At 40.7% G+C, this 23427-nt stretch overlaps 1 protein-coding gene across 1 annotated transcript in view; it reads left to right on the forward strand.

Annotated features, from left to right (window-relative positions):
* The first annotated feature begins 213 nt into the window (after positions 1 to 213).
* GPI (glucose-6-phosphate isomerase) overlaps positions 214 to 23427 on the forward strand; it is a 29010-nt gene continuing 5796 nt past the window's right edge. Inside the window, exons 1-14 of the mRNA XM_044986750.1 lie at positions 214 to 382; positions 5761 to 5851; positions 7159 to 7227; positions 11053 to 11172; positions 13894 to 13977; positions 14084 to 14230; positions 16280 to 16351; positions 17559 to 17603; positions 18617 to 18670; positions 20152 to 20212; positions 21324 to 21367; positions 21692 to 21844; positions 22541 to 22670; positions 23301 to 23377. Of these exons, the coding sequence (XP_044842685.1) occupies positions 264 to 382; positions 5761 to 5851; positions 7159 to 7227; positions 11053 to 11172; positions 13894 to 13977; positions 14084 to 14230; positions 16280 to 16351; positions 17559 to 17603; positions 18617 to 18670; positions 20152 to 20212; positions 21324 to 21367; positions 21692 to 21844; positions 22541 to 22670; positions 23301 to 23377 (1266 nt within the window). The 5' untranslated portion in view covers positions 214 to 263. The remainder of the gene's footprint in view (positions 383 to 5760; positions 5852 to 7158; positions 7228 to 11052; positions 11173 to 13893; positions 13978 to 14083; positions 14231 to 16279; positions 16352 to 17558; positions 17604 to 18616; positions 18671 to 20151; positions 20213 to 21323; positions 21368 to 21691; positions 21845 to 22540; positions 22671 to 23300; positions 23378 to 23427) is intronic.

Consider the following 23427-nt stretch of genomic DNA (forward strand, 5'->3'; position numbering starts at 1 on the left):
GCGGGGATGTCCCGGCTGTGGACGGGAAAGGCGTTAGCCCGCCGCCCACGGGAGCGCTGTCACGGCTCCAGCCCCCCGCCCAGGCTCGGGCGGACCCCCGGCCACAGGCCAATCACGGCCGCGGGGCCGCGGCCGCGGCTCCGCAAGGGGCCGGGCTTTGGGGGCCGGGGCGGGTCCGGCACTGGAGGGGCGGGTCTGCCGTTAAAAAGCGCCGGTCCCCGCCAGCGCCTGCTCTGCCCGCCGCATCGCCGCCCGCCAGCACCATGGCCCTGTCCAGCGACCCCGCCTTCAGGAAGCTCGCCGAGTGGTACAAGGCGAACGCCGCCAAGCTCGTCCTGAGGCAACTCTTCCAGGCCGACAAGGGCCGCTTCGAGACATTCAGGTGAGGCCGCGGGCGCGCCCAGCGGCACCGCCCCGGCCCCCGGGCCGGTCCCCTCCCAGGGCAGCGGGCCGGGCTGCTGCAGGGTCCTTCCCAGCCCCCGCTCCCAGGGCTGCAGGCGGCGCTGCCTGGGCCGGGCCCGGGCCCGCGGGGAGGCTTTGCGGGACCCATTCCCGGGCCCTGCCACCTGCCCGAGTAGGGCCGCAAGGGAGCGCAAGCCGCCCCGGGCGCCGTCTCCCCACCGGCTGACCCGTGTTGGCCCCAATAGCCCGTCCCCCTGGCGCCCGCCCGCCCGCCCGGGAGTGCAGCGCGGAGGGGCCGGGGGAGGTGTCCCCTCCCCCCCCCCGAGCTGGCGGTGCTCTCTGGGCACTGCTCCCGCGCAGCCCCCTGGCTCGGCCGGCTGCCCGCCTGCCCTTGACTCATCCTTGCGGCACGGTACGTGCTGGGCAGCACGGCGCGGCTGCGGCGGGGAGAGTGGCATTGTGGGTCCGCCGTGGCTCGGCCGCTCGCATCCGCGTGCCCAGTCATGGGGAGCCCCGCGACAAAGGGCGCTGAACGCCCCCTCTTCTCCCCCCCCCCCCCAGAGCCGGCAGGGTGCCCCGGCTGCCCCCGAGCAGAGCCGAGCACGGCCCCCAGCACCTCCGCTCCCCCCGGAGTTACTCAAAGCACATTGCAGCAGCGAGGCGGGATTGTGACACAGGAAGGGGAAGCACAAGGTTCGCCACAGACCGTGTTTAACGCTGCTCAGCCTCTCTGTCGAAGGGAGCCAAGATTACCCCTGCCTAGCAGGAGTGATTAGAATTGATTAACATACACGTGCTAAATAGTAATTATTGGGCTTCTTCAGATGGCTGTAGATCATGGTGTAGCTATAGATACCCTAAGCTTTTGCCTTCTGCTGTACAGATAGTTTCCTGTTTGGCATCACTTGGGTGGGAGATTGATGCAACTGTTGACATCATCTTGAAAAGGGGCTTCACACTTTATGAACTATCTAAGCATTTTAAAGAGTACGTTGAAGACCAAGATGTGTATTTCTCCACATTAGTGTCTAAGCTTTCTGTATGCCTACTTCCTCTATGCTGATGAAAGAATAGACTTAAATCCTCATTTTTGTGTAATGGTTGCCCTATGACCCTGGTAACAAGACTGTGCCACCTTGTACTTTAAAATCTGTAAGTTTTAAAAACAAATTCCAGTTTCTTTGTATCGGAGAAATCAAATTCTGGTTTACAAGGTTTCCCTGTCTCTAATACAGCATTTGGGACTGAATTTGATAGCTTCTTTTTTGTTGTTGTTGAGAGGAGAGCAGGGATATCTAGAGGTGTGACTAATAAAGATAAAGTTGAAATGAGATTATCAATAAAATGTACATCCTTTTAAAGTATAGAACCCCTATTATTTCACTCTTACTTTGCATGCCTAATATTGACAGACATTCTGTGTTATCCTGTTTGTTACATTCATCAATGGATTATACTCCTCCTTTGCTGCATCCCTGCTGAGGAAAAGTCACATTTGCCAAATAGTTTGGCCTACTTCATAGTTGGAGGCAAGCGTGAACACTTCCCACAATGTCACATGAATTTGAACTCTTCAACAAAAACTGCATAGGTCTTTTGACAAATGCTGAGAGCCGTTTAATCCATCACCGGAATCATAGTTGACTGCTCCTTGAAATTCAATCTCTAGTTCTGGCACACTGACAGAAGAAGCAGATTCCAGAAGCATGGGTTATCCACTAGGAATACCTGACCACCAGCTGTGGAGGGTTCAGCACCAAAACTGCTGGCAGCAGCGTAACCCCAGCAAATCATAAATACATAGAGATCACAGACTAAGTCAAGTTTTTCTGAAGTAAATAACCAGGGCAGCATATGCAGTGCTGGCATGTGCTCATAACAGCTTGCCCCACTCAGAAAAGACCACTACATTCTGCACCAGCTGAAGTTTGAGTGCTTCTCAAAGATAGCCCTAGGTAGAGTGCATTGCTGTAATACAGCATGGCGATTACAAAGACTTAAATGACTGTTGTAAGGCATACGTCAGAAAGGAACAGAGATCCTCCAGGCTAACTAATAGTGTGTGTGTGTGTGTGTGTGTGTGTGTGTGTGTGTGTGTGTGAAAGCATTACATGTCACCTGGGAATTTGAGCAGTGATGGATTCAAGGTTGCAAATGGCTTCTTAATATTTAACACTGTAGGGGGGAGAGCAGTATTCTGTATGGTACCACGGTAATGGCTTTACACAAAACAGTTACATCACTTAAGTGTGGATGTGGCTTACATGACAAGTCCATTGTGTTCACATGGGTAGCACCATCTAATAGATGCTGCATTGCAGAATGTGCACTGTAGCAGAACACTATTGATCTATGTTTTTTTTGATCAGAGGGGTAGCCGTGTTAGTCTGGATCTGTAAAAGCAGCAGAGAGTCCTGTGGCACCTTATAGACTAACAGAAGTTTTGGAGCATGAGCTTTCGTGGGTGAATACCCACTTCGTCGGCTGCATGTATCCGATGAAGTGGGTATTCACCCACGAAAGCTCATGCTCCAAAACTTCTGTTAGTCTATAAGGTGCCACAGGACTCTTTGCTGCTTTTATGGGGTGGTTTTTTTGGTTTTCTTAAGAAGAGTATGTGACTCTCTAAGTAAGAGTTTAAAATAAAATTACATTGTACCCCTTCATACTCCGGATGAGGTCTGGGTGGTAGTTAGATTTGTTGTGGTAGCCCACAGGAGCTACAATGATCAGATCGTCTCTTATAGAAGATAAGTTGGGAAGTTCCCTTTCATTTGCCTGGACATAGGGAGCCCAAGTTTTAAAAAATATGAAGTTAAGGTAAAATAATTTACCATACATTGAATAGAATATAGTCTCTGTTGCAACTTCCTTGTGCTTAATTGTAATCTGGGATTGTTCTTAGAATTCCTCTGAATTACGAAAAAGCTATTAATATACTAAAGGCATGATATTTCGTTAGTAAAGCATTAAGGGATTTAGTATCAATTTAAAAATGTGACAAACATAACATATATAAAATGTAGCTTCTTAAAGAGCCTGTCTCAACAGGTTTTATACTGCTTTAGCTCAATCTGTTTAGAACTGTACAACCCCTAATATGGATGTAGTTAAATGATTAAAAGGTGCCTATACAAGTATAGCAAGCTTTATCAGTATAAAGGTGCTTATAGCAAGCTATATTGGTATAAGCACCTTTATACCAGTATAACTGCAGCCACACTAGGGGTTGTATATCTAAAAGTGTAGAGAAACTAGCCAGAGACTCCAGTTGGTAGGAGCAGCTGTAGTAGTAGCAGCCAAAGCAGGGACCTTTCAGGCATGCAGAGAACTTCCTACAGTTTTGACTGGACTTTCTCTGACCTGTGCTGACTGGCTGCTTTTTCAACCCTTCTCCCTCACAGTTATATCATCTCAGCTTCACCCACACCTGCCCCTCTTACTCTGTTCTCCCCTTGCCTGTCTTCCTCTCCCCACTTCCCTTCAATGTTTCCTCTCCCTTCACTTTTCTTTCCATTTAGTTGATTCACTCCAACTTACTTCCCCCACCAAAATAAAGTGTGAAACTAAAGACACCTGCTGCCATCACATTGTTCACTCTGCTTGTGTGTTATACCCATTTCCCCCACTCTGTCTTGTCAATTTAGATTGTAACCTCTTTGGGGCAGGATCTGTCTATTACAGTGTTTATGCAGTGCCTAGCAAATGGGGCCCCATTCTTTGCTGGCCCTTAGAACAGATTCAGTTACTGCTTTTAGTGCCTAAGTAACACCTAATCAAAATAGTTATCAGTAAAAAACAAACAAAGTGTGGTGACCAGGCCCAAGAATAAAAGCATACTTAACCGGAGGAAACTGGAAACCTAGACCCAGTGTTAGAAAAGTATATAGGGTGTGGTAGAACAGGCAGAACACACTAGAATGCTGTATTTGAAGTGGGGAAAAAGAATTGTAGTAGTCTTACTATTTGCTTTTCTGATGCCTGCCTGTTGTTCTCTTTGATGGTACCCTAGACCTTTTTGCCAAAATATCTTCCTTTCCTCATTCAAATCTGTACAGTAACCTTAGAGAAAGAAACAAAAAATACTAAATTAGTGGATCCAGATATACATGCTTGACAGAGTTACTGATGTTACAATAATAACCCTAGTCCTTCGTCTCCCCTTCTTGCTCCACCTTCTCTATTTGTGGCCCTTGCTTGTTGTCACATCAAATTTATTTGGGCTAGGGGCTATTGCTCTTGTTAGATTCCTAGCACAGCTGCGTACTCCAAAATAGTGCGTAAATTGTGTTCAGACACTGGGGAAGGAAAGCTTGCTGCAGAAAGACAAGATAATAGTGAACTCAGGATCAGAATCCACATTGAGGTGTTGAGTACCTGCAGCTTCCATTGACTTCAGTGGGACTTGTGGGTGCACAGCACCTGGAGCAAAAGGAAAAATAGTATAGCCTAGGGGCTCAAGATTCCTTGGGCAGAGACTCTGTTTTCTAGTGTTGGAATGAGCAATAGGAAACCATTTTGAGTTTCCCCTCCACAGAAGAGTGTGCTGTGAAAGTAGTCCTCAGCACAAAGAAAATTAGGATGTATAAGACTGGAGGATTCTGTTACTTTGAGGGGTATGGAATAATTAGAGCTTCCTACTATAGCGAGGGGCTAATAAAGTAGTCCCATCTTCCAAGAAGACTCAAATGCATGGCAATACACGATTTGTCTTGATGCTACTTCTAATAAACGCATCTTCATGTTGCAGCCTTCAACAGATCTAAGGCTAAAAATGCTGATCTTCTGAGATTTATACTATATTCTGACAAGGATTAGTTAAATAATTTGGCGAGCTCCACTGGGACAGTGAGGATTAGATTACACAACTCACAAATGAGATTAATACTGAATGGAGTAGAGTGCATTTTTTTTATATACTTGGTGTTGTAATAGCGGGTTGGTTTTTTTGTTTTTTGTTTTTTTTAAGCATACTTGCTTTTGTCACACTTTGATACTGGGAATGAATATGAATACTTGATTGCTTTCATCTTGTTGCACTTATTGACATTTATGCCAGTCATTTCAATATGATTGTTTCTAACACCGTTTAATATATTTCATTCTATTTAAACTCTTCAAGTAGAAAATGGACACTATAGTTTAACTTGTTGGAAAATTATAGTCAAATTAAAAAACATAGTTTACTATCTAGTAAATCTCTTATGAAACTTGTTGGGCAAAAGTGTCCCTTGGGCTATTGTTACTATCTTTTGTAGATTTGGGGTTCAAATTATTTGGGTAGTCTCTCATTACTTGCATGCTTAAAACAATAGCTCTGTAGGAACTTGCGGTTTAACAAACTATCTCTGTTGGCAGTGTGACTCTGAATACTGATCATGGAGATATCTTGGTGGATTATTCGAAGAACCTTGTTACAGAAGAGATCATGAAGATGCTGATAGAACTGGTAATTCTTTACATTCGCCCTGATCTAATAAAAGGTGAAAACAAGTTGTAGAAAAATGAGGAGCTAAATCCTTCCTGGCACAGTTGGTTCTAGCACAGGACATGAAGGTCCAGATCATTCAGGGTATTAGGAAACTGAAGTTCTTTTCCCACCTTCACAAGGATTTGGTAGGCATCAGCCCATGCAGCCCTAGGATGGTCTGCAGGTATGTTCACAGCTTTGCTTCCTGGCCCCAAGGCAGCGTGACTCTGTCAGGAGCTATTCTAACAAAGCCTCCTCACTGGCCATGAGTCCCACCTCAGGAGGGGTTTGGCTGTGCAGCAGAGCAACCAGCATAAGACAATACTGATAAGGTCTGCATTAATATAAGATGGGACTCCTCATGGAATTGAGAATGAGAAGATTATGCCATGAAAGATGGCTGTTGTCCGCTTCCTAGCTGCAGAGCACTAGCAGAGGGCTATTCTACTCCCCCACTAGATTGTACATCTGAGAGCTGGCTCAAAGTGCCACCACAGCCCAATCTGTCTACATGCTGGCATTAACCATATAACAATTGGTCCATTCTGATGTAATGAAATATCTGTCTGTGAAGCCAAAAGTTTCTCTTGTCAATCAGTTGCTTTTAAAGATCAGTGCAGGTCTCCAACAACAAGCTTTTTTTTTTTTTTTTACATTATAAAAAAGGAACCAAACTAAATTAGTACAAGTGTCAAGTCCTTAACAGAATTACATCTGCAATTTAAGTGATGCATGAAACATCTCTTGTTGCTTAAATAGTCATCTGAAAGCTTCAGGGCTGTCATTTCTGAAAAGATTTGCATGGATAACCTCAGTTCAGTGTGATGTCCAGATTTACCATCCTCCCTGGCTACTTGGTAGGTGAAAGACCAAGACAGTCTTGCATCTGTGATGCATTGTATTTGGAAGTACTAGTAGAAATTTGGGCCAGCAGTAAAAAATTACTTTCAATCAGTTTTATTTATTTTAATAAAAACAGAAGCTATTGACTGGTGTATTGCTGATGTTGACAAGATTAAACTGAGCAATTTAAAAAAGTTGATTGTCTTGTCAGTTTCACCTATACCACTGTCCCCTCAGTGAACTAACACTCTCTAACCAATCTCCTTTAAAATAGGAGAATGAACTTACAGCTGTAAACTACTGGCAGCCAATATAACTTTTTTGTTGTTGTAGCCAGCTTATTTTATGGAGGAAATTCTTGCCTTTTTGATGCAGTTGGGCCTATCTGGGAGGGACTAGTTACTTCTGTCCTTAAGTGAATGATATATTTTTACCCTTCTCAGGCAAAGTCAAGAGGTGTTGAAAATGCTAGGGAGCAAATGTTCACTGGAGAGAAGATCAACTTCACCGAGGTAAGGTTATTTCTGTCTCTGGGTATGTCACCTAGGTCGGTAGCTCTCAACCTTTCCAGACTACTGTACCCCTTTCAGGAGTCTGATTTGTCTTGCATACCCCCAAGTTACTTCATTTATACTATTTGTGTATTTTTATGTCTGATTTTGTAAGCAAGTGTCACAGCACACAGTACTGAAAAATTGTTTACTTTCTCATTTACCATATAATTATAAAATAAATCAATTGGAATATAAATATTGTACTTACATTTCAGTGTATATAGGGCAGTATAAACAGGTCATTGTATAAAATTTTAGTTTGCACTGACTGCACTAGTGCTTTTTAAATAGCCTCTTGTAAAACTAGGCAAATATGTAGATGAGTTGATGTACCTGCTGGAAGAGCTCTGTGTACTCCCAGGTGTACACATCCCCTGGTTGAGAACCGCTGACCTAGGTTATGCATATTTATGCTGGAGGAGTGTGGGGCTGGAAATTACTACCACATGGCTACTTTTGGTGCATTGAACTATTAAGTGTGGTAGTATTTATTTCTTTGCTCATGTACATCACCATGCACACACAGGCTCAGGGGAGAAGACAAAAACAAGCAGTGATATCAATGGCAACTGAGGTGCTGTGTAGAGCTTGAGACCAGCCTTACAACTTACTGGGCCCCAAGCTGCTGGAAGTGGAAGAAACTGGGCCAGAAATTGTTTCCCACACTGGCCTGTTCTGAAGGCATTCTGCTGGAGACGGGAGATGAGACCAACTGATGAATTACAGAGCTCATATTTGACATGGGACAGGGTATTCGATCCAAGGGGCCCCTTCCTTTGCTTCTGCTTAAGACCAGTCATGGTGAAGCTTAGCAAATGACACAAGAAGTTCTAGTAAGAACTATGTAAGAACTTCTGCTTTGTGCTGTTGAGGATTCTTATCAGTTACAGTTATAAACCCAGTTTTTGGGAACTAGCCACTTATTGCATCAAGAGAACGGATACCTTCCCTTTTTTTCTAGGTGTGAAAGCGATCAGGGTATCCAGATTCTCCCTTATTAGAACACACTTGCTCAAAGTTGGTGATGTGTGCTGCATAGGACTTTAGTTAAGTTGGATAAAACAAATTAAATAGCTGCTCATCTTTTTTTAAATTGAGAATGGAAGAAAATCTGGGTGATTTACAATATAGCTCAACCAAGTGGGTTGTCTTCAATATTAAAGGTCCTTTCACAGTATAGAGCTTTTCTGATGGAAGTTATTTGCTTGTTTTTATTGACTTTGTGAACTTGCAGAGACACTGTTAAACCCTTTGCTTTTAAGAGCTCAGCAGTTGTATTATGTTTTGCTTGTGAGTATTGAGTGTTCAGATAAAGCAGCATTGGAAAGGCTTTCTCTCCCTCTTTTGTCTTAATCCCTTGCACTTACAGATAAAAGTAAAATAAAACCTTAGCTGGAGATAAAATTGTTGCCTGCCTTTTTTTATTATTTTTTTTTATTTTATTTTTTTATTTAAAAGGCAAGCAGTTAAAACTTCAGTGGCTAGAATGACTACAGACCATTGTAAAACCTAACTGTTCTTCAGAAAGCTGAAGTCTGTGTTTGGACCCAGAAATAGGAATTTAGCCAGTTTGTACTTGCAACTGTGTATGTGTAGACCTCAAATTTCAACTATCTGAAAACTGGGTCTTTGTGCCAATCAAACCTCTTCTTTTAATTCTGACCAGTAATCCAGAAACAATGCTTGGAAGAGTTCACTGGTCCAGGTTCAGAATGAAATTACTATTTTTCTCCAGAGTTTCCAAGTCAGTGCAGTCCTGGTGATTGTTCATCCCTCCCATGTGCAGTCACCCAGCCCCAGGTGGGAGCACCCTGCTTTCCAAGATTATCTTGGATGAGCAGGGCACAGCTCTGCCCCATTCAGCTCTTGATTTTTTTTATTAACTATATGGGGACTAGCATGAGGGCTGGGTGTTGAGGTTCTACCTCCCTTCGTGGCTCAATCTGGCATAAAGAGCCTGTGGCTTATCACAAGGTAGCCCATTTTTGACTACTCCTTATGAGGCTGCTCTCTTCCCTGCCTTGGAACAATATACCAGTCAAGATAACTGTTCACCAGAGAACTCTATCCTAAACTAACATTCTTTTAAAGGAGTGGACTTTGTTCCCTGCTTGGCTCCAATACTTACTCCCTGCTTCAGGGGCTGCTATGGTAAGAGGTAGTACTACAAAACAATCACCTCTGGTGGCTCTAAGAGTCCAGAAACACTTGCATTTATGAGATTCCTAGCTCTCCTTTGCAGTTAGCAGAACTACATCAGAAGGTTGACCTATAATCAGATCTGTGTTTAATTTACACTCTATCTGGCCAAGCAGAACATCATGTCAAATAATTTTTTAAAATCAGAAGTGTCCTAATATTTTTGTTTGATGGTATCCCTTTTAACATGTCCAAAGCAATAAAGATTCAGAATTGACTTGTACTCTAATTTAGAGAAAGTTCTAAATCTAAACAAGCTGTTGACCACATTTAAGGCTGATCTGTATTTTGATGCTGGAGGCATTGGCTGCCTGATGTGCATGTATGCAAAAGTCCTATTTAGTGCACCCATGCATAGCAATGCCAGGTGTACATCCCAGATGAGTTACAACTTGGATGGTAAGCTACTGTTTAATGGTCACTGTAGCAGTAATAAATCTCTTCAAATGCAGTATTTATCAATTTGAAAAGTTTTAAGATAAAAATATAAGTAGAAATCCATTCAAGTACTAATATTTGATTCCATGGTGGAGAGTGACCAGGACCATCCTTCATCCCCAATTTAAAAACAGGGTGCAGCTTCATAACTGTATAGCTCAGGAAGCTCCTGAGTCTTCTGACCCAGCAGCCACCAAAGCTCGCTTAGTTTGGATGGAGTACTGTAATTTAACCCATAAACTTTAGCAGTTTGTACCTTCCTTGTTGGCTTTACCTCACAATGCTCTTTTCATTGTAGCAAAGAACAGTGAGACGGACCAGGTGAATTATTCAACTATAAATCCTCCATCCTAGATTACAGCAGCAACAAACTCATCACTGCAGATGGTGAAGACTCAAATTCTGGCCTGTGATATAAGCAGGGGTGTAGTGCATCTGAGATTAGAATTTGGCATTACCCTAGAATTCTAACATAGCACACAAGTATTTGGGGCCCTTCACTGATAGCAGTGGAATAGAAGAACATGCTTATCACATTTCCCTGTCATGTGGCTGCTACTTATATATGCTTATTTATCTTTTCCTTTGTATTGAAGGGGCTGTTACTGCTGCAGTGACTGAGAAACTGCTAAAGTACATAACTCCCTTGAGTTATTGAATATAAGTAGTTTTATGATCAACTCCTATCTTCAATCCTGAAGACCATAATTTCTGCTGAACTCATTAGGTTTACTGCAGAAGTATGAATTGCAAATATATTAAAATTGTTTATCAAAAGATCAAGCTTTAACTACAATTTCAAATTCATTACCTCTCACAACAATCTATTATGTTTGCCTAATATGCATCCTACATACTTTAATTTTTCTAGAAATGTCTTTTGGACCGTTTTCCACCAACTCTGTCAAATCTGATCAGGTGCTTAGATACCACAGTGATCTTGTTAGAAATAGTGAGAGAGAGAGATGCAGGCTACTGGTCGTAGAAGACTTTCAAGTTAATAGTCTGAGAGATCCTTAGATAGGCAGGCTTCACAGCCTTTAATGCTATACTGCTGCCTTCTGGGTGCTGTTTTGTGTATCTATACTGCCAAACTGCCTCCATTAATATTTTATGGTGTTTGTGTACCATGACTTCTTGTTTCAGAATCGGGCTGTGCTTCATATTGCCCTGAGGAATCGCTCCAATGTTCCAATATTAGTGGATGGCAAAGATGTAGTCCCAGAAGTTAACAAGGTGTTGGACAAGATGAAGCACTTCTGTCAGGTATAAAGTCCTTAGTGAATTGATTTGACCTGTGTACTTGGCATAACTGTGTTCTGTTACACTTATAATATGGACTACTACAGTACCTAACTAGTTTGAATGAGGGATAGCAGTAGCTGCATGAACAAAACAGATCCATATATGTACCTGTCTTCCAAGAATGGCTACTTTTTTCTCAACAAGACTTGCTAGAAAAACACTTTACTGAGTTTAAATGCAAACTTTTTTGTTTTGTTTAAAGTAATATGTTACCCTCCTCTTCATACCTTGAGTTCCAATCATATAAATATTGGGCACAAATGGCAACGAGGCACCAAACACTTAATGACTTTTCCCTCCCCATACTAATTAATCACTTGGTCATATCTCATTTACTGTAGAAATGTTCGTCTAGAAGGAACTTCCCCCTTAATGTCATTATTTACTAATGTGAGTGCAGTCAGGAGGCTCCCAGCTCACTTGTCACTTGGCAGGTGCTCTAACAATTCTACAGTGTATTGTAGAAGAGGTGTCTTGGACTTTTTCCATGGTCTCTTCTAATCATGTAGCCATTTAATTTTTTGGAGCATCTCAGGGTCTTGCATAAGGTATATGTAAGAGTCAACTCTGTTTGTTTGCAACTTAACAGTGTGAGAATTCTTTGGTCTGCCCCCTGGCTAGTCTAAACCTTGCACCTTCTGCTCTCAAATCATAAATGACTATTGTCTTTGGCTTAGTACAGCACAATCTTTAAAATGTAGATTTCTGTCAAACTAGTTCTAGTTTACAGTGACAATTCTTTGATTAAGAACAGTTGGCTAGGAACAAACATGGAGAACAAACTGGGTATTAGCTTAAGATTTGGATGAATTTCATATGCCTGAATGCCAAACACAGATGCTTGATAAGGGCTGATCAATATTCACGGTTCTATGTATCTTAAACCTGTCAATACATAACAAATATGTCATTGAGGTTCAGAGATAACAGGGTAAATCTTTGCTTATGAGGCTGTCAGTTGTAAATCCTGTCCAGATGGTAGTGACCAAAAGTTACCCTTGCCGGATGACTGCTGGGTGGCCTATGTGAAATGAGTTTGGAGTAGATCCAGTTCCCAGTGGAGAAGTGCCCAAACCAAAATAACTGACACTAATTGGCATCTTTTGTTGGCAGCCTCAGCCCACAGTTAAGAATGGAATGGGCTGTAGAAGCTCAACACTCTTTTATCCCTTAGAAGTTCTCCCTCCTGGTCAGGATTAAAAGGTACTGGTGGTATAGTGTGGGGAAGCTTCTACTGCTGTCTGCCATACCTGTTTTGCAGATAAGGACTTTGCATGCAGACCAGAACCCCTGTCTGAGTGACCAAAATAATCATGTTTAAACATCATTCTAATCTTCCCTGTGCTGGTGGAAACTAAAAGATGCTTGATTTAGCCTTATTAAGGCTAAAAATATAGTTCCTTAACATGGTTTTAAGAGGCTGAGAAGAGTCTGGTTTTTTTGTTGTTGTTTTGTTTAAGTACCCTGGAGCTAAGATTGTTGTACACAGTTATGTAACAATTTATATCTACAAGCTTTCTTCAGTAAAGAATCATATCTTAACAAAGCATGTCTGGGGAAAAGTATTAGAATAATTGGAGCTCAGATGATTAATCTGATTGCAGAAAAGAAATCGCTTTAGAATTGGGTAAAATTTTCAGCTCTTCTAGGTAGTGGATGTTCATGTTTGCAAGCTTCTCTCTGTGCAGTGAGGTGGGATTAATGCATAGATGGTTGATGGGCAAATGCAGGATGGTATTTTGGTATTATACCAGTTTGACAGTTTTTATTCAAAACTTCCAGTAGCTGGCAGACCAACAAGAGTAGGGCTGAATCATAGAAATGATTCTCTTAATCCAAGACCTGCGTACAATGGAAAACCTTGCAATACTTTGTTTAGACCTAGATCTTGTATACCCATGACACTTTTTAGAACAAGTGTTCTATTATATCTAGCAAAACCTACTTATTTTAATTAGAGACCCAATGCAGAACTTCAGATCCAAATACCTCTGAATTTAAGTTCAAATGCAAACCAGAATTTAATAGCTCAGACTCAGTCTCTCTCTATATCTATATCTATAGAGATATCTCTATATCTATTTATTGGGGGGGGGGGGCGTGGTTTGTTTTTTTTTAAATTTGGGATGCTCCTTTGATGATGTTTCTCCTCTTTAACTTTCATATTTATTGTAATTGCCATGATGGAACACAGAGGAAGGGTTACCATGGTCTTGTATACTGTTCTTGTAAACTTAGCCACTGGTATTAGTATGCAGTACTTTGGCTGTGGTATGAGGAAATCACTGGCCTATATGAAGCTTTAACATTAGTCACTGCTCTACAATAAGGGCCCTATTAGTCTTGTGAAAAATATGCAGCTCCAGTTGGAGTTGAGTGAGGGGAGTATGTGCATATGTAAAGCCTGACCTTTGCCCTTTATAAGTCAGTATATTTGTGTCCATAATGATCAAGTCTCTTTTAATAATGCTCTAAATCCTTTTTTGTTGTCTTGTGGATTTACTTTTTAGCTGTGCATTTGGTTCTTTAGTATTTTTTTGTTTAAAAGGAGAACCTTTTGGGAGATTCTCTCAGGAGTATTTGTGAACCTACTCCATGTAAATGACAGTCTTGATATTGTAGTCATTGTAACTTAACCTTAATTGAAATCTGTGTATGTTCATTGGTGTATTTAAACTGCAGAAAGTTCGTAGTGGAGAATGGAAAGGCTACACTGGAAAGGCAATTACTGATGTGGTCAATATTGGGATTGGTGGCTCAGATTTGGTAAGCTCTCAAGTACTGACTTATGCATAACGTTGGGGGGAAGGTGGGGTTGGTGTGCACACGTGCAGCGAAGCTGTTACAACCTAACTATATTGATGCTTTCCAGGGCCCCGTTATGGTGACTGAAGCCCTGAAACCATATTCCAAGGGAGGCCCTCGTGTCTGGTTTGTATCGAACATTGATGGTACTCATATAGCCAAAACCGTGGCTGAGCTTAACCCTGAGACAACACTCTTCGTCATTGCATCTAAGGTATAGCAAATATTAACACTCTCTCAACTTGTAAATGGTCAAAATGGAGATCACTCAATATATAAAAATTGCAGCATGGGTAGTGTTGGTTGCACTTAGGAAAAACTTCCTAACTGTCATGGTAGTTAAACACTGGAATAAATTGCCTAAGGAGGTTGTGGAATCTGTAATTGGAGGTTCAGAGCAGGTTAGACTGGCACCTGTCAGGAATGGTCTAGATAATACTTAGCCCTGCCTTGAGTGCAGAGGACTGAACTAGAAGACCTCTTGAGGTCCCTTTCAGTCCTACAATTCTATGAAAATACTAACTTCTCTAGATGTTTAAATGAATGTGATTTTTTTTTTTTGTGTCCAAAAACTATACTACTTTGAGCCATACCCAAAAAGTCTTGTCTTTGTGTGTTCATATCCCATAGATGGAATTTGTGACGTCATGTGGCTATTCTTTAAAATTCAAGATTGGTTTTAGCATTTTTCCCCATATTTTTGATGCACTTTTCCTATTAGTTAAAACCTAGTTTTACTCAATTGTATATACAATAGATCCTTCAAAGTACAGTACACGAGTGAGGTCTTATTTAAGTAGCCTTCTGTAAAATTTGTCACAGTAGCTGTTCTATATTACTTTTTTGTATTGTGATAGTCCCTCAGAACCAGACCCTGCTGTGCTAAGCTCTGTACAAACACAAAATGAACAAGTCTGTGTCCCAAAGAACTCAGTGATAAATTTCTTGATCACAGTAAACATTGTAGAAGCTACAAATTGCCTGCATAATATTTTGTCAATTTGTAAGCATTCTGTACAATTTGTTTTACATTTTAATATAAACTTACTACATTTCTAGAACAGTGCTTGAGGATGGTTTGCCTTAATTCAGGAACATCATGGCTGGGAAGGTCTTGTCTTTATTTTGTGTGTTGTTCCTCTTTGGGGAATACTAACTAAAACACTGGCTTCTGTCTTGCCTGGGGAAGTTGATGGAGACAAAAATTTCATAGTTGTATGACTGAGGTTCCTTCATTTCTAAAGCACAGCAGAACCCCATTGGTTTTAAAGGCACAATCCCTAACACATTCCCATGTGTGTAATGCTGACCTTGCTTTGCTTGTATTGCTCATTATCTCATTTTGGCAGTAACGTAGACCAGCAACTAATGTATGAAGTAAGAAGGAAACTTCAAAATGACCACTAGCATTGTTTTGTGAGTAATTGAGTTCAATCATCACAGTTCAAAGGCTCAAAATATTGCCAGATTGAAAGAGTAACAGTTCAGTTTATTTGCCAGATTGTAGTTAGATAATTGGATATATTTGGAAGGGCATGAATGGTATTTTTTTATTTTCTTAACAAATGTGTGTTCTATAACAAAATAATTTTGGAGATGGATGGGAGTAGAATGAATGTAATGTTCATCCTTAAAGCTATATTGTGATGGTTGAGTAAATCAGAATGGCTGAAGCTGATCCTAGAAGAATTGCATGACTGACCTTGTTTGCACACTTCATAAAGCAGGAACATGTTTTCTTTAATCAACAAAATGAAGTTGTGGCAAGAGTCTTAGCAGAAATGAAGTAGAATAGAATGTCCCAAATGGGAATGAAAACAAATAGGGAAAACCATGTAGTTAGTTTGTTAGCTCAATTTAAGTTTTCAGTTTGAAGTTAACACTAATCTTAGAGTGGAAATTATAGTCCAAACAGTTCACGCTCTCCTTCAAATATCAATTATATGAGCTAAAACTATGTACCTGCCAAAAAAAAATCCTTAATTTTTGTGTCTTCAGGCCAATGTTAATGTGAAATTAGGTGTACACCTAGAAATACTAATATCTGAACATCTGTCTGTGCATGCACAGTGGGTGCATTCTTCCTTGAAATCAAGCTGCTGCTGTCTGTTATATAAATTTAGGGTTACTCTGCTCTGACTAGCTGGAACAACTTGATGTTTTGGTAACCTAACCTTGTCTTGCACTCCTTAAACACCATACAAACTTCATGTACTTTTCTGTGAATGTGACTGTATTAAAAGATCTCTTTTCTGCTGTGCAGACTTTCACCACCCAAGAAACTATTACCAATGCAGAAACGGCCAGAGAGTGGCTTCTTCTTTCTGCTAATGATGTAAGTGTAATATGCTTAAATTACATAACTGAATACATAACAGCACTTCCCCATGTCTGTTCTAAGCAAGGTCTGGAGCAGAGCCAACAGCTGTCCAAACACATACTATACACGTTAGCAAATGTTGGATCTGTCACATTCAACTAAATTCCATTACCGCTACAGTTACTGGCTGCATGTCTAATCTTAATCAGTGATGAGGCCATTTAGGTGTTAAGATAGATGTTTGAGTTGCACCTAAAATCCTTTGTATAAAAGTACTTGAATAGATTGTAGCCTGTATCTCAGAACCACCTTGTATTATGGTACAACTGCCAGACTTCTGTGAGATGGAGGAAACTTGAGGAGATGCTAGCCTACATGGAATGGCCTGCCAGTACTTGGCAAAACTTTCAAATCTAAACACAGTTAGTTGAAACAATAGATGGAGGCTGCTGCAGCAGATGTCCGAATTGTGAATAAAGGTCTTCAGGTCATACTCTGGCACCTCACTACTTCTCTCACCCTCCTACCACTCGTACTTTGAAATGCAAGCCTTAGTTTTAACTAAAGAAGCAATCTCTAACCCACTCGCACTAGGGTGACTAGATTTACTTTTCAAGATCAGGGTTTGAGAGCATTTCTCCTGTAAACTATTCATATAACACCTCCATTAGTCCAGAAATACTGAAATACTTAACCTGAATCTCTAAGTGAGGTGCTGAATTTCAAGCCTGTCACTTGGGGTTGATCCATTAAAGAACCAAGGCAAGGATTTCTGGCCTCCACTGACCTTTTGATGATAGCTGGGAGTATCTTTGTAACATAATATCAAACAAACTCAGGCTGCTCCAAAACCTGGTCAGCAAGGGTTGATAAAGACAGACCTATTCAGCACCTTGTCCTGAAGGTTGAGTGTGTTTCTCCAGGATATCTGCTATAAGAAGACCTAAACTATCTTTGAACCTTGCCTATAGTTGGGTCAGACAGACATGCTGCTTAATCTCTTACAATGTCTGTATTCATGATAAAATCAAGTTCACAGACAGAGCAAATATACATGAATAGCAACAGTCAACAATATTTTCTTAATGCCAGCAGTAGCAAATATCAAAAGAAAAATCATCATTGTGTCAGCACATGTAGACCAGCTTCATGGCTAATCAGCAATGCAAAATATTTAGCAGTGTTCTGTGTTTAACTATTTTATATTTTTATTTTATTAAAGCCTTCTGCTGTGGCCAAGCATTTTGTCGCCTTGTCTACCAATGGTGTAAGTATAACACTTTTAGACCTATGTTATAGGTTCTAACAATGGACTTAATTAAAACCCTGTAAGGTGTAGAAACGTGTTGGTCTGAAAACAATCCCTCATGCTTTCAAGCTCATCTTGCTCTTGAACATGAAATTGTAAGACTCCCTTTCCAAGAGAGAATAATATTCCCAATGGTGGATTATGGGAAAATCCAGTTTCCAAAGGGCCTTCAAAAGTTGGTTTATTTAGGATGGGAACTATTGCTCAAATCTGCTTTATATACTTTTAGATCAAATTTGTAAAAATCTGTACTCCATATCATTTTCTGACTTAGTTCAAATGTTTGCCCCATTATTAACAAAGGGTGCTACTTCTTGCTTAACTAGTTATGTTCTCTTGGGTAAAGTCCAAAGTCCTGTTAAGTAGGTTTTAAACACCATTTAAATCTTTTGGGCTGAGTTCTGCAATGATGAAAGTAAGGTGTTGGGTACAAGTAGTGTAACACACAGTCTTGGCATTTGGTGGGAATGTACAGTGAAAATTTGCATGCATAAAGGGGCTGTAGTGTAAAAAAACTACAGCAATTAGTAAGAACATCTATAAGAAGATGAGAGGTCTTCATTTACCTCAAAGCCTTCTGCAAGCTGATTTAAATTTTCTTTCTTCTATTCCATTCCCGCCCTGCTGCATGTAAACTATTCATTTTGCACAACACTGAATGCCATGTTGGTTCATTACACTACTTGCCATTTACAAATGTTCTGATCGGTTTACACCACTGAATTTAACTTCTTGGTTTGGGACCACTGACAGATGGTACATTGACCAGGAGGAATGAAGGATAAGTCATGGCTTATTTTCTGGTGGAGGCTTTAAACTTCTGACCCAGAGTATGAAGTCAGGGAGATGTGTCTTGTGTGTGTAATTTAAGCTAACTATAACTTTAGCTACAGATGCATCCTGGAGTTGCTGTTTATGATATCTGTGTTCTCTAATATGAATGTATTTACCCCTTTTATTTTTTATTCTAGCCTAAAGTTAAAGACTTTGGAATTGACACTGAGAATATGTTTGAGTTTTGGGATGTAAGTAAATGTTTAACACTAAGCAATAGATGCTAACTGTTAAAATAACTTAACCTGCTTCAGAAAAGCCAGATTAAAAGGTCAAAATCCTGGGGGAAAAATGGAGGTGCTAAAGTAAATCCATTAGTGCTTTAAGACAATAATATATTAGAAGAATCCTAACTAACAGCTAATTGAGGGAACATGTCAAAGTAGTGATATATATCAATCTTGGCCATTCAGATTAATGTCTCCCTATCAAAGGTCAGAAGAAGAGCTTTCTGTAGGCAGTGCTGTCTAGACAGCTGTTGAGTAACAGGAGAGCTCATTGCTCCCAGCATAGGTCTTACAAGTAGTTATTATAAGCTGTGACATTTGACTGTTGCACTCTACTGTATATAATCTAGATCAGTAAAGGTCAAATATCAAAGAACCAGAATCTGATCTGATATTTAGTAATGGACACAAATTGTAAGTACAGTGAACCTTCATCTCAAACCTTGTGAAAAATAAATATACCTGACCTATGCCTGTAAACATCAGACAGATCGCTATATTGCTCCTTGTTACATGCCTGACAAGAATTTTAAAACCTAATTTTAAATATGCTGTTATTGAAACCATGAAAGCTATTTAACATCCAGATTGGTTTAACCCTTATAACAAGGATTCTTGAACAGTTTCGTAGCCTGGCCAACTTGTCAGTGTTTTGTGGTACACCGCCTCTCCCATTCGCAATGCCTTCACATTGCTGTAGTTGACACAAGGATTACTTATAAGCAAAAGTAATATTAGGACAGCAGTGAAGGCATATTTAGCGGCTTTGATTCAGGTTAGCAGCTGGAAGTGAGGTAGAAGCCAGTACTAGGTGATCTGCCAGCTCCCTGGACCACAAGCTTTGATCTCACTGGCTGACAGCCTCCAAACACATTTGCCTCCTAATGGATGCACATAAAACATACCAAGCATATTCACCAATCAGATCACTGAGCCACTCTAGAATTATTTTATGGAATGGCTTTTTTTCACTTCTGATATTTAAGATTTTATTAAATAAATCCCTTTCTCCTCTTCTCCCTCCGCCCCCCACCCTCAATATAACCGAACTGATAGTCCTTCATAGGCAATGGACACAGCCCCACATTGCCAAAAAGTGATTCTGTAAAAATGACATGTAGCTCCATTTTGGTTTGAACACTTAAGGCAGCTGATTCTGGAACCCATAAAAAGTGTAAGCATCTTCTGGCTCTGTTCTACCAGTTAAACTAAACCCATTCCCAGAGATGGTCTGGTGTGGGTGTGCAGAACAAGGAAGGACACAAATCTCCATACTGTATTAAAATGCAAACTTGTGTTCTGAAGAGCAAAAATGAATTTGGAAATTTCTATTTAAGATCTAAAGAGTGTAGTACAAGAGGAATTAGTAGAACTTGTTGCCATATGTTTAAACACAGAATCCTCATATAAAGTTACTGCTATCTAAAACAATCTTTTATTTGCAGTGGGTTGGTGGCCGTTACTCATTGTGGTCAGCCATTGGTCTCTCCATTGCTCTACATGTTGGTATGTATCCATATTATATAAAAATACTCAACATGGGTTGCATGATCAGCAGTGTGATTTACACACATTGAATATGCTAAAATGATCTATAGTGAAATAGATAACTTGGCTCTTTGGATTTCAGTAGCACATCTCAACTTCTGAAATTGCACCCACAAATTTTGCCTTTGATAAAATGGCCAACCATGTATCTTGGCCACTTGCATGGTCAATTTTTTTTTGACTTCTGTGCAAAGTCAGTCATTTTTTTTAAATTTCATTTTCTAAATGAAAACTAAAATTTCCTGGACACTGACAAGGCGATGAGGAAATAGAGTTGTGCTTTTGAGAATGAGTATTGGAAGTTGCAGTGTGTGAAATACTACTTGGCTGTGTAAAACTAAATAGATTTCTTCCATTCTAACTAAGTGGCAGATAGGCAGTACCCTTCTGCCTGCCTGAGCAACCCAAGTCTGCCTTTAAATAAACGTTGCTGGCATACTGATTTAGCTGCACTATTTGCTCTTGATCCAGTAGTCTACAAAAGTAGCTCTGTACAGAGTTACTGCTTTCATCACCAGTTCCATTTTCTCTTCCTCTTCAGAATTTTATACTGAAGAGGGACAGGTTTATCAATTAATTCTGTAGTGTAGTTGGGAGTGATTAGGGCACCAGTTTCTAATGTGCACTGATGAGTGGTGCCGGTTAAGGACCGCGATAAGACTGTATATAAACCAAGCAAGGCAAATTATTGATAAAGTTCTCCAATTTTTTTCTAGGGTGAGCTATGTCTCATTAATTAGAGACTGATCAGAAAGCTATGCTATGGTAATTCAGATACTGATAATAGATGCTGCCTCTGTACATTTCCCTTTGTTACTTATTCTGTCTCATTTGGCTTTCAGGCTAAGATTAAAGTATAAAAACTTACTGAAGTTGAGCCCTGAAATTTTAAAGCCCAGACTTACTCAAAATTAAGTACATCCCAACCTAGGGGGCACAGATAGAGCCGAAGATATAAACGAAAGGAAATCTTACAGTGTACAAGAATCTAGGCTGTGTTGAGGCCTCATCTTCCAAGGAAACCATGTGTAAGCTGTGATAGTTAAAATGCACTTTTTTTTTTGGTTAGGTTTTGACAACTTTGAGAAACTGCTTGCAGGAGCCCACTGGATGGTGAGTATGCCAATGCTTGCTAAATATTGTATTCCCATTAACTTGCTACAATGTTGCTATTAAGACTACTGGTGGTGACAAACTTTAAAGATCACCTGTGGAAAAGTACTTGTCTTCCCCAAGCTCCTTATTGTTTTCAAAGCAGTGGAAACACTTTCTGTTGGAGCTCACCCCTTCCTTCCCAGTCTTAGATCGGTTTTTATTGCCACTCTTCAATTTGGGGGACAATTGGACCAAATTCAGAATCTGATAGTCTCTTATTCAAGGAAGTAAATTTCTTTGGTTGCTGTAGTTTTCTTTATCGCTCATCTCTTTCCTACATAGGACAACCACTTCCACACTGCTCCACTGGAAAAGAATGTGCCAGTTCTGCTGGCCATGCTGGGTGTCTGGTATATAAACTTTTATGGCTGTGAAACCCATGCACTCCTGCCATATGACCAGTATATGCACCGATTTGCTGCTTACTTCCAGCAGGTAAGGCTCAGCTTGTACAGAAGGTTGTCTGTAAGTCTGTGCATAGATAGTTCACTGCCTTTTGAGGTCAGGGTGCACTTTACCCTAACAAGCAAAGAATCCTCTTTTTCGATGGTGATTACTGGAGCATAATATAACAGGCTACTTCACCTGGAATGGTCCCTTAGAATATGTGTTAACTACTTGTGCTAAACTAACTGTTCCATGTAGTATTTAGCTGTGATGCTGGGAGTATCTTTCCTGGACTTGACGAAGAGCTCTGTGTAGCTTGAAAACTTGTCTTTCACCAGCAGAATTTTGGTCCAATAAAAAATATTGCCTCAACCATCTTGTCTTTTTAATAGCCTGGGATTGACGTTGCTAAAACACTGCATACCTAATATAATGGCATTTTGGAGGGTTCTCAGGAAGAATACTGTCTTGGTAACAGACAGCAATACAACTATTGGCTGTATTCACAACCATCCATAGAGAGGCTCATAAAAACCCTGTCTCAACACAGATTTTGTTACCATCCCAACCTTCCTGATGTCAACAAACCAAACTACTAACTTTAACGTGTTTTAAAATTGATAAAGATAAACAAAGTTAAAGTAAATGGAGAAAGTTGTTACAGGCCTAACAGAGGCCTCTGCAAGAACAAAAAAAGCCCATAGGGTATATCTGATTATAAACTTCTAACCTCATTGCTTGTAGGGTGATATGGAATCTAATGGGAAATACATCACCAAGAAAGGCACTCGTGTGGACTACAATACTGGCCCTATTGTGTGGGGAGAACCTGGAACTAATGGGCAGCATGCCTTTTATCAGCTCATTCATCAAGGTACAACTGTAAAACTGGTAACTGCTATGCAGAACACCTGGGCTTGGGAGGAAATTCTGAACACCAGATGCTGCTAGGGTGACCAGACACGGGTGGGACTCTGCTTCCTTCTTCTTTCCCCACCCCCTGCTGGCGGGACTCCTTCTTTTTTTTTTTTTTTTTTTCCCTCCTCTGCCAGCGGGACTCTGGGAATCTGTGCCTCTTTTTGCTCTGCTGGTGGGACAACCCCCCACCCCCCATGTTTCCCGATATTTTCTTCATCCCATCTGGTCACCCTAGATGCTGCAGAGGTTGCAGAATTGATACTGTCTTGAGGGCAAGGTATTGGCTAAATTGGCATAGGCCTCTTACCTACCATCACCCTATTATTGTCAACCAGTGGCCTTAGAAGGCAACATGCTCTGGTGTTGCAGCAAAAGGATTTAGACTTCTAAAAAACTAATACTCTAAAGTAGAGCTGGTCAAGAATTTGTGAAATGTTAATTTTTTGGAAAACTTTTTGCTGCTGTCTTAGACTAGTTTAGAGTGTCTGAAACTTGTCAATTTTGGGTTTCTCTTTTTTAAGAAAACACTTCCTGCTTGATTTTAATACAAAGTATTCATAGATTTCTAACATTGTCTTCCCTGTAGGAACTCGTATAATCCCCTGCGATTTTCTAATCCCAGTCCAGACCCAACATCCCATCAGAAATGGCTTGCATCACAAGGTAAAACTACTTGTGCTTGTAATCATTGGCAGTCATATTTCCTCTTACTA

This window comes from Mauremys mutica, chromosome 14, assembly GCF_020497125.1.
Source record: "Mauremys mutica isolate MM-2020 ecotype Southern chromosome 14, ASM2049712v1, whole genome shotgun sequence".
NCBI classification, from domain to species: domain Eukaryota; kingdom Metazoa; phylum Chordata; order Testudines; family Geoemydidae; genus Mauremys; species Mauremys mutica.